The 11,779-nt window shown below is 30.8% G+C and overlaps 1 protein-coding gene across 1 annotated transcript in view; it reads right to left on the bottom strand.

Annotated features, from left to right (window-relative positions):
• Positions 1–3,651: 3,651 nt before the first annotated feature.
• The window catches only part of LOC144844990 (nipped-B-like protein A), a 36,331-nt gene continuing 28,203 nt past the window's right edge, over positions 3,652–11,779 (bottom strand). The window contains exons 37-43 of the mRNA XM_078702108.1: positions 11,555–11,755; positions 10,694–10,840; positions 9,098–9,260; positions 8,258–8,372; positions 6,525–6,699; positions 5,871–6,116; positions 3,652–3,816 (exon numbers count right to left, since the gene is read on the bottom strand). Of these exons, the coding sequence (XP_078558234.1) occupies positions 3,652–3,816; positions 5,871–6,116; positions 6,525–6,699; positions 8,258–8,372; positions 9,098–9,260; positions 10,694–10,840; positions 11,555–11,755 (1,212 nt within the window). The remainder of the gene's footprint in view (positions 3,817–5,870; positions 6,117–6,524; positions 6,700–8,257; positions 8,373–9,097; positions 9,261–10,693; positions 10,841–11,554; positions 11,756–11,779) is intronic.

Genomic DNA, 11,779 nt, shown 5'->3' with positions numbered 1-11,779 from the left:
AAAACACATTTTCTATATTTTGTTTTTAATTAAAAAAAACCAAATTATCTATTGCAGAATGTATTTTCAATCTCACTGATGGAAAATCGGGAAACATAAAAAGGATGTAGTTTGGAAATATTTTTTTTTTATAGAATAAATGGAAATAGTGATAGAGAATAACCATATTAAGTAAGATTGCTACTGGCGTCAGGGTATAAGTTCACACTTAAATTCAAATCTTCCTGAATGGTTAAAATAATAAGTAGTAAGTAATAATAAGTTAGCAAATTCAGATCACATCCTAATCATCTTACAATATAACCTTGAAAATCCACTGCTTATCTAACCGCCATCTACGCATAAAAATTGATTAAGTAACAGATTTTTTCCTTTCTTTTAGAAAAGCCTTCAAGGGAGATGATATGGATAAAAGATACTATGAAAACTAATAGAGAAAGCACAGTTGTTTGTTGTATGCTAAATTGATTATAGAGTTATTACTATATGAAGAAGATTTCATGGCAAACATCAGGAAAAATGCTACCTAAAGATATTATGGACAAAGTTACCAAAATAGTACAATATGTAACTAAACATGAGGAGAAATGCTACCAAAAGATAATGAAAATTATGAGTATGTTAAAAGTTATTAAACTAAATTTAATAATGTTTATTTAGAAAATTGTAAACAATAAAGTGAGAATGTTTATATACAACCAAACCAAACAGTGAATTTATAAATGAAATTGTTGATAGAAAATGAAAAATGATGGAAATTATTAAGACAGTTGTTGATTAACTTGAATTAAAATGAAAGATTATTTTATATTCTTACCAGTGGTAGGTGAGGATGCTTAAATTAGATGTGTGTTTTGTAATATTATCAACATGGCATGTTGATAAAGATACAAAAGTGTATCGTCGCCATTTGATTGGTTGATTTGATAACATATGTCATGTATTATTTTTCCAGATTTAATGATGAAGGCACTATTGCACAGTCAAAATGTTTTGTTCAACATGGTAGGCCTGAATTTTGGCCATTTATTTAGGAATGCGGCTGATAAATTTAATAAAGGTTTACTCTAGAAAAATTTTATTCTAGAAATGTTTTGCATTTGATATTTTCATTAATTGAAAGACCTGAAAAATATTCATTATGTGTATAGTAATGAATATGAATTCTGTTATTATTATTAATGAGCAACAGAGGTATCATAAATTTAATATAAACAATAAAATAATAATCCCAGCTAAAGAAGTAAAATGAAATAAATCACAGTTTTTAAAATTTCTGACAAATGTGTTATTAAAACATACAAAAATGTCATTACTTGTATAGAACTTAACTTTAAGGCAGTTAATAAATAATAATATAATTCAGGAGAGAAAACATTCTTTGGACACTCCATCCATTTAACTTTCTTATACATGAAGAGTATTAGTGGCTGTACCAGTTAACATTCATGTTACTCAGTTAACATTATTGCTCATTAAATAGATACAAAGCATAGCATTGTTGATTATACAGTTTTAAGGAATTTGTGTTATCATTTGGCACCTACATTTCCATGCTGGTATCAATTGGGCATCTACATCGTTGCCTCAAGACATCCACATGACATCTGAAGCCACTGAAGTCAAGTATCTAGGCATCAAGATAGCCAAGCTACATATCTAGGCATCAAGATAGCCAAGCTACATATCTAGGCATCAAGATAGCCAAGATACATATCTAGGCATCAAGATAGCCAAGCTACATATCTAGGCATCACGATAGCCAAGCTACATATCTAGGCATCAAGATAGCCAAGCTACATATCTAGGCATCAAGATAGCCAAGCTACATATCTAGGCATCAAGATAGCCAAGCTACATATCTAGGCATCAAGATAGCCAGGCTACATATCTAGGCATCAAGATAGCAATTTCTTGGTGACTTGCAATGGCCTGTTACATAGAGCATGGGATGATATTCACTTGGTTGGGATGTCATAACCTCTGACCTTTATCCTTTCATGATCTCACTTGTTTATGCCATGAAATCTGGATCATCTGATTCATCATCTTCATCATCCTCTTCTTCTTCACTTTCCTCATAGGAATAGTATGAAAAGTTAAGGAATTATGCTTGTAATTAGCCTAATCATAAAATAACAACACTTAGAAAGTCTCTAGCATATATTGCCATTAACTTCATGAAGAAGTACGAAATGTTTCAAGTTCATAATACTGATTTAATGAAGACATAAGTTTGTCGATTACATCAGTGACAAAATGATTGGATACAAATTCTTTCTAATCATGTATGATTTTGACAAATCTGTTTTACGTGTTAATCATATCTGTAAGCAGTACTACCAGCGTTGCAAAATCTTTAAAAATTGTCCATTAATAAGACAATGTAATTATCATATAAATTATAGATTTAGGAAAGTGTATGTTCAATATCAGGTTATTTGTTGTACGAAAATATGTTAATAACTTCATGTAATTAAATGGTCAATGCAATGTATTACTTAGTTACAACCATTATTCCATTTGCTTTGTGTTAATGATGTACTCTTGGGAATGATAAACAGCAATTATCATTAAATATAAATTATACATTCAGGAAACTGTATGTTCAATATCAGGTAACTTGTTATAGAGAAATATTTTACGTAATCATGGTCAAATGTAATTGTACTTATTATGTACTATCAACTTGTAACTCTATCACTTGTGCCTTGTGTTAGTGGTGTAAATACACATGGCAATTTCCTATTCCTATTATTTAACAACAAAAAAAGAATTCAGCTAGTTATATCTGAGCTGGACGCTAACATAAATTTAGAAAATATTGTCAGTGTTTCTCTGGTTAATCCTTAAGACGACACTGTACAAAATGTCTCCTTAATAGGGGTATAGTGGGTATAGTACAGTAGAACCTCCATTTTACGTACGGTACGGGACCGAAAGGCGTATGTAAAACAAGGGATTCGTAAAATCAAGGTTGACCTTAAATTAACCCCCAAATACGTAGATCATAGCTAAAAAGGCTGCCGTGTTTGCCTACACAGCATGCAGGTGGTCACTAGCTTAGCTAGGCCCTTCCTAGGGCTAGACTAATCTAGGCCAGGCTAGCAGGCCTAGAAAAGTACAGTATATACAGGCTGTGCGACTTAGTTTAAATAAAGTGTTATAAATAAAATATCAATGTTCTTGTATTTTCTATCAATAAAAACAGTCGCTGCTGTAGGGGAATGCACATGAGTTCCTCACACAGCCATGGCTTTGTGCTTTGTTGTTGTTAAATTGCGCCCTCAATGTAAGAAAATGATGACGTCATCGGTCATTTAAGCGTACGTAAAATCAAGGGCACGTAAAACGAATGTTCTACTGTAGTTGAAAATAGCACTAAAACATATATTACCACTTCACATGAAAGCGTCCCTTTAATAGGGGTATAGTGAGTATAGTAGTTGCATATAGCACTAAAATATATATTGTCCCTTTCATAGGAGAGTGTCCCTTTAAATAGGGGTATAGTGAGTATAGTAGTTGCATATAGCACTAAAATATATATTGTCCCTTTCATAGGAGAGTGTCCCTTTAAATAGGGGTATAGTAAATATAGTAGTTGCCCATAGCACTAAAACATATATTACCACTTTCACAGGAGAGTGTCTATTGAAAAGGTGTGTCCCAACGAGAGGCATTAGTGTTTAGTAAGTAAATAAAGGATATTCTCTTTCTTCTTTTCTTGGGTTTGTTGGCAGGTTTTTTAACTGGTTTTGGTGTCTTTGACGTACTCCTCACTCGTTTGCCACTCCTTGATCTTGATGGATTAGACTGAAAATACCATAGAAAAAATAAATAAAAGCCTGTACAAATTGATAATGACAACTGTAATTTGTGAATAATATAATAGTGTAGGTGTTTCCCAGTAAGTCTGAAAATATTAAATAAAAATCCTGTACAAATTCATAAAGACAACTGTAATTTGTGAATAATATAATAGTGTTGGTGTTTCCCAGTAAGTCTGAAAATATTAAATAAAAATAAATAAAAAGCCTGTACAAATTGATAAAGACAACTGTAATTGTGAATAATATAATAGTGTAGGTGTTTCCCAGTAAGTCTGAAAATATTAAATAAAAATAAATAAAAAGCCTGTACAAATTGATAAAGACAACTGTATTTGTGAATAATATAATAGCGTTAATAAGTGTGCCCCAGTAAGTCTGAAAATATTAAATAAAAATAAATAAAAAGCCTGTACAAATTCATAAAGACAACTGTATTTGTGAATAATATAATAGCGTTAATCGGTGTGAACAAGTAAGTCTGAAAATATTAAATAAAAATAAATAAAAAGCCTGTACAAATTGATAATGACAACTGTATTTGTAAATAATATAATTAGTGTTTAATAGGTATGCCCCAGTAAGTCTGAAAATATTAAATAAAAATAAATAAAAAGCCTGTACAAATTGATAATGACAACTGTATTTGTAAATAATATAATTAGTGTTTAATAGGTATGCCCCAGTAAGTCTGAAAATATTAAATAAAAATAAATAAAAGCCTGTACAAATTGATAACAGTAATTTGTGAATAATACTGTATAATGCATATTATTGGGTTTGCTTCAGTGTGTGTATTGATATGCATCGAAGAAGGCACTTTCTGGTGGCAATCATACCTCTTCCCCTTTTGTATGTACATGACATGGAATGTTATAATTATAATACCAGATGACTACCTATCTTCAACTGTTCTGTGGTACTTTAAATTGAACAGGATAAACACAGACAGTAAATTGATACTATAAAGTAATTATTGATTTTTCTATAATGTAATTTTATCAACGTGATAGAATAGTGTAAAGAATCTACTCTAGTTGTGATATGTGCTATCTCAATTTTAATTAGCATAATACCAATCTAAAAGTAATTAACATTTACGACATTTGCTAACGAATAAATTATTTTATATCTAAAAGAAAATAATTATTGAATTTGATTTTTCTAGGTAATTGTAAACTTTCTGTTTTTTCCCTAAAAACTAACAATTACAAAAATGATTGGCAATTTAAATTGGTTTAACTAGATCAGAACTTTGATTTATTGAACTTGACTTGAGCAATATAGATTCTTAGAAATAATCTATGATATTTAAATATGAATACATGATATATTTGATTGTTATTATACTAATTATAGACAAATTGAAGATGGGTAAATTGAAGATGTCCAGAGGTGACAAGCATGTTCACAAGACAAATAAAAAGTCTTATTACAAGACTTTTGTCATGAAAATTATCTTTGCTTTGAACCCAGGACCCTATGATCTGAAGCAGAGCATCTTAACCACTAAGCCATGACTCCACTTATGTATGTCAACATTGTGTTTTGGACATTTTGTTCAGGAACATAAAGTGAATTTGTTAAGTCATTCATGTGCAAACTAAGAACTAATGTGAAGTTATAGTGAGAAATAAATTATAACTTGTAATTTCAATGCAAAGATTTATGGGAGAGATTTGACATTTTTGATTGATTAGTTGTTGTTGATTATGTTTTTTTATACATGCAAGACAAATGAAAAAATTAGATTACCGTATACAATGACAGGCATATGGTTATGTTAAAGTAAAGTTAAAATACTACCCAAATATTTAAATATTTAGTCACTTATATAAGGAAAAGGTGATCAAATTAAGATAAAGAACAACTAAACTATTTACCACTAGGCGAATTTGTTTGCGCGAATCGAAAGAGTTAGTCGAAAATCGGCTTAAAGTATGATAGGGGAGACCATTTTAATATGCACAATTTAAGGAAGCCTCTAGCATTGGCCAAAACCAAAATAGCTGCATAAACAACTAGGCAAGCAAAGCATACCTGTTCATTTGCAGAGACTGGTGTCCTAGGCCCATGTGTGCTTGTTACATCATCCCTTGATGCTGTGTCTGTTGCCCCTACTACAGCCACTTCTACAACCTCAGCATCACTAGCACCTTCAACCTTAGTTTCAGCTGTTTGGTTTGCTACAGCGGCGGGTGGTGTCTTGTCTTGTTTTGATGCTGGTCGTTCCTCTTCTTCTTCTTCATCCTCATCCGGATCAACCAACTCCATTAGCTGCTTAAACTGTGACAACAACAAAATACTTGGTTATTAGAAACCAATAAAAACAATGTGACAATTTAGATTAGGAACTAAACAGTTGTCATCATTGGACAGATTCAAGTCACTACTTAAAAATCACTTGTTCTGATGTTTTTTGACAGTGCCATGGGCAGGATGAAATGGTGCTATACTCAACTCTCTCAACAATAAACACCCTTAGGCTGGTCTAATATGTCTGTTTTTACAGACTTTCTGGTATGCTGAATGTGTTTCAATGGTAAACATTAAATTTAGACCATTAAATATTTACAAACTACACAATTGATTGATTGTGTCAATTCACTAAAATTGAAAACAATTAGAGTATCATAGACTAAAAGTGAAATTCAACTGCCAACCATCAACAAAACATAACAATCTCATACTTACATCAAGGTACTCTTCTACGAAGTCTTTCTTAGCCTGGTCACTCAATGGCAATTTTGGAATACCCAACTTGAGGATTTCAAGGGCTCGAATTGGATTAAAAACAATACCACTCTTTCGTGTTAATGATTTATCATAAACTTTGGCCGATTCTGTGGGTGAATACCGGTGTATTGTGCTGGAAAGAAAGTTATGAAAAAAGATATGTGTATTAATTTAGGCAACAGAGGAACTCCAAACTGCTCAGTGACATATATTGGAAATATCAATTATTTTTTAGTATTCAGCCACAAAATAAACATGTAAAATGCTAAAAATGGTGAGGTAGAAATATTTTCAAATATATTATTATATACATCATTTAATAGAAACATTTTGATGGAGGCTTTTAATGGCTCTGTTATCATCGGCTTATAACAACTGCATCGTGAATGTGGGAAAAATATACAAACTTACTAACAATTTAAACCTTTTAATCTATGGTGAGTTATAAAAGCAAATCTATTTCGCAAAAGTGGGATTAAAGTAATTTTAATACAGTCTAGCGGTATATATGGTGATGAAAGTGTATTTCACCCATTACTAAACTTTTTTATACCTCAAAATATATGATTTGGGTTCAGAAGGTTAATTGAAAAGGCATTAATCAGATGACATGTGCATTCATCATGAACACTATCTATGGCAGTCATCAATATCAGACATAACTTACACTATCATCTGCAATAAATTAGTTTATGGAATCCTTCAACACATAGCCATGCTAAGGTGTAAGTTACTATTAATATATACATTGGGAAAACATGAATAAATTATGCAAGCTAAGCCAACTGTTATTTCCATATTGGATATCCTGGTTTTTTTCTGTTCAGTATTGAATAAACATTGTGAAATAATATTTAATTTAACCTTTACCTTTAAACGATATTAACAATTTGTGTTATAAAATCAAATAAGGTTTCATCTTATTTAGGGTATATTACACAGTTGACATGATTCATATAAAAGTAAATTATTTTTAGCACTTATAAATGGAGGCCTACGCATTCACAATTATAACATCGACTCATGATAGAATAACATTGTGAAATAGTATTTCATTTAACCTTTAACTTTAAACGATATTAACAATTTGTGTTAAAATCAAATAGAATTCATCTTATTTAGGGTATATTACACAGTTGACATGATTCATATAAAAGTAAATTATTGTTAGCACTTATAAATGGAGGCCTACGCATTTAAAATAATAACCTCAACTCATGAATAAAATCAAATGAACTACAAAGCTGATTCATAGAGTTTGAATAATTTACATAACAGCAGAGGATAATACTATGAAATGAATTATTTATAGTTACCCATATAACACACTCATATAACAGGTTAACTAGAAAATACAGCCTTACCACGTTGAAACACCGGTTCTCGTCAGATCACCGAAGATAAGCAACGTTGGGATGGGAGACCATCTGGGAATACCGGGTGCTGTGTATGGAGATGGGGTCCCATAAGGCATTTGAAATCAGTATCTGCCTCAGACGTATTGGCTTATGCCTCTCCTCTGGTTAAGGTGGGCACTGGACGAGAGAAGCCCTTGGACAATGTTCGGACCCGCCAAATGTGCTTTAAACATTCTTGGCTTAGTCATCATTCAGATGAATGTAAGACTAATTGTCATTGTCGTGACAGAAGTTGGGCATATAATAGAGATTATTAATGTTAACAATACTTACTTATCCCTGAAACCAAACAGATCTTTAAGATGTTGTTTTAGTACCAATAGCAAGATGATACCTTGCGCTGTTTGGCAGCATTCTATTAATGGCATTGGATCTTCAGGAATGTGTTCTAAAAAATGAAACAGATTTCAATTTAGTTGTTTATATCAAACAATTTCATCTTTTTAAGTTTAGTAAATGTTTAAAAGAAATTAAATTGAAGCCGAGTATAGTAATACAGTACAACTTAATATCTTTTAACATTTGTTACTTTATTTACTGTATTATAATTTAAGATCAATGGTGGACAAGTTTTTTTTTTTAAAGTTTAGTAAATGAAATTAAATTGAAGCTGTGTATAGTAATACAACTTAATATCTTTAAACATTAGTTACAATTTACAGTATTATAAATTAAGATCAATGGTGGATAATAAGAAATTCATGGCATGCTTTTCAATATATCCACCACTGTATCCACACAAATCATATTGCATAAAATTTACTCTGGAGGTTCCCTCTTATTCCCACAGCAATACATTATATTTATAATCTACAATTCTAAAACTCTGTCTCCACTATCAAACTTAATGTGACAACAAATTTGATGGGCCCACATATGGATATGATGATGTCATATCACTACCATATTTGAGAATATCACTACCATATTTGAGAATATCACTACCATATTTGAGCATATCACTACCATATTTGAGCATATCACTTCCATATTTGAGCATATCACTACCATATTTGAGCATATCACTACCATATTTGGGCACATCACACTTTTTTGTCAATAGTTTGATTATGTAGACAGAGCTTTAATTATAAACAAGGCAGTAATGATTACCTATTAGTACGTCTACATCTTCCTCGCAATCTTCTTCATAATAGTCACGTGAAGGTTGTACCTTTGGTGATGGGGGCGACTTTGGTGACTTGGGTTCTGTATTTAAAGATGGAGATGCTGGTGGTGGCGGGGAGGAAGCTTTGACTGGGGGTGGGTAAAAAACCTGACAAATACAAATAATACAATTTTAAATTAATAATTTAAGTTACACATTCAAATATTATTATTATTGAATTATCAAAGCATGTCAAAGCTAATCAAAACATGGTGTATGGTTTATTCATTTCAAAATGCTTATCAGGTAAATAGAACATGGTAGTAAAAAGCAAATTACTTAATAAATTATTCTGTAATAATAAATTATTCCATACTTTAGTATACGTTAAAGGAAATTTCTTTTAGTTTTAATTTAAAAAACCACCTATAAATCAAATGCATCATACAAGTGTTGTGCTAAACAATTAACACATCATCTTTTGACACTGATTTATTGACTGAAAATACATTAAAAATGTTTTATTACCAATCAATTCACAATGTCCAAACATTATAAACTTAATACTCTTACAAAAGAGGGCACTTACATGCAAATGTTAAAAACAATAAATGTGCTAGAAAGATCATTAAAGTGCAACATGTGTGGAATGATAAGAGATTGACATTTAAAGCTCTGTCTACACTATCAAACTAGTTTGACAAAAAAAAGTGATGTGCCTATATATGGACAAGATGATGTCATATCACTACCGTATTTGGGCATATCACTACCATATTTGGGCAAATCACACTTTTTTTTGTCAAAATAATTTGACAGTGTAGACATTTTTAAACTAAAGGTGAAATTATGAACATAGCTGAAATGTACATGTGTAAAATAAAGTTCAGTCGCCAGTGATATTTGATATGTAGGACTATAAGTAATTAATTTGTTACAATACATAGAATGCCGTATGTTTTTAAAGTGGCTCTAGCCATCAATCTTGTTGATACAATTTAGATTTAACTACTTATCTCCTCCTGTAAATAATGTATCTGTATCTATTTCATTAGGTATATTGTCACATGAGATGCTATACCCAATACAAACTGGAACTAGCCAATAGATGTATGATACAATTGAGAATAGAGATTATATTTTAGCCCCTGTGAGGAATTTGTATGGTATCTTGGAATTCAGTGGAGAAGGGAGAGAATGTGGGGTTAACACCTACTTTATTGGTCCCCTTAGGCCCACAGTTTATGATTGGAATCCAGCAATGTAATTGCTTTGTTAATCTAAACAACATACAACATTTTCCTTTACTTTTAATCATTTGAAGATATCTAATATAAATATGAATACCAGGAAATTAATAATGGAAGAGCTTTTATCCATAGTAAAATAATATTCTTTTTATTGTAGAAGAACGATATACATAAATATTTTAAACTTCAATTTATGATTTTAATTGCAATAAAAGGTATTCGTATATAGACTCTCCCTAATATATAGTCAGTACACTAACCTTTTAAACCTAAACATTGTTATAATATAATTAATATTTTAATCAAGGGGATAATCAAATTTATCATGGGTATTAAAAACAATATGATTACCTCTTTGAAAGACTGTAGTAGATTTCCGCCCGACACGGAGACTATGAGTTCTATATGGTGCATGATAAATAGTGGTTCATCTTGTGTTTGATATGGAAAGTATGATAGGTTGTCAGCAACAAACACTAACGTTTCCAAATCCGTTTTCTGAAGAACAATAAATATCAAACATGTAAAATGAAGTAATTGGACATATGTTTTTGGAAAATGTTTAAGTTACTCAAATTCCTTGATTTTTCTTTAAAAAATAATGTTTGAGATTTGAGAAACACTAAATTGTTATGTTTTTACTATATTTTATATATTCAAAATTAAAATTTTCAATTATATATAGCAAATATATAATCGATAGGAAATAAACAAATAGAATGAAACTTTAAAACTGTTCAATTCTTAGTTTTCAATGGGCCTTTGCACAAAATAATACTACACAACTGAATTGATTAAAGAGGGGTTTTACAATGAAAGATTGATAATAAAGATTGGATTGAAAGAAGGATTGAATTATTTTCTTTTGGTAGTTTTGGTGTGGTATCATCACAGTTGTGAACTATGGCTAGATTTTAATGTAAATTGCATTCTCCATTGTATATCTTTTTGATGACAATTTGTTGATAACAATTCGAAACGTCACACACGTACGTATTCATGAATGGTTTGACATAAAGAATTATATACAGATACTTTTGTTATTATTATTATTATTATTACTTGTATAGCGCACATTTATACAACATTTAATTATAATCAGCGGCGCTTCACATCAATTAGTATCATAACATTGTTTGAAATATAGTGCTTTTAAATGTTTTTTAAACCGTAGTATTCAATAAAAATTCAAAATAATGGCAAAAAACTTACTGAACTGTCATCATAGAGATGTAATAATGATAGTAACAAGGCTCTTCTATGTTGCCGATGGCTCCTAATCATGGAGTAAAGATGTGTACAAAGGCTAACCATATTCTCTTGTACCCGCATACCCCTCAGTGGCTCTTTCTGATGACCATTTAATAACTTTTGTAGCCTAAGTGCAGTCCTAATACCAGCTATAGCTTTCATCTAATAATGAAATCAATGGAATAT

Source organism: Antedon bifida, chromosome 6 (assembly GCF_963402885.1).
Source record: "Antedon bifida chromosome 6, ecAntBifi1.1, whole genome shotgun sequence".
Lineage (NCBI taxonomy): Eukaryota > Metazoa > Echinodermata > Crinoidea > Comatulida > Antedonidae > Antedon > Antedon bifida.
This window is presented reverse-complemented; position numbering and strand designations above follow the sequence as displayed.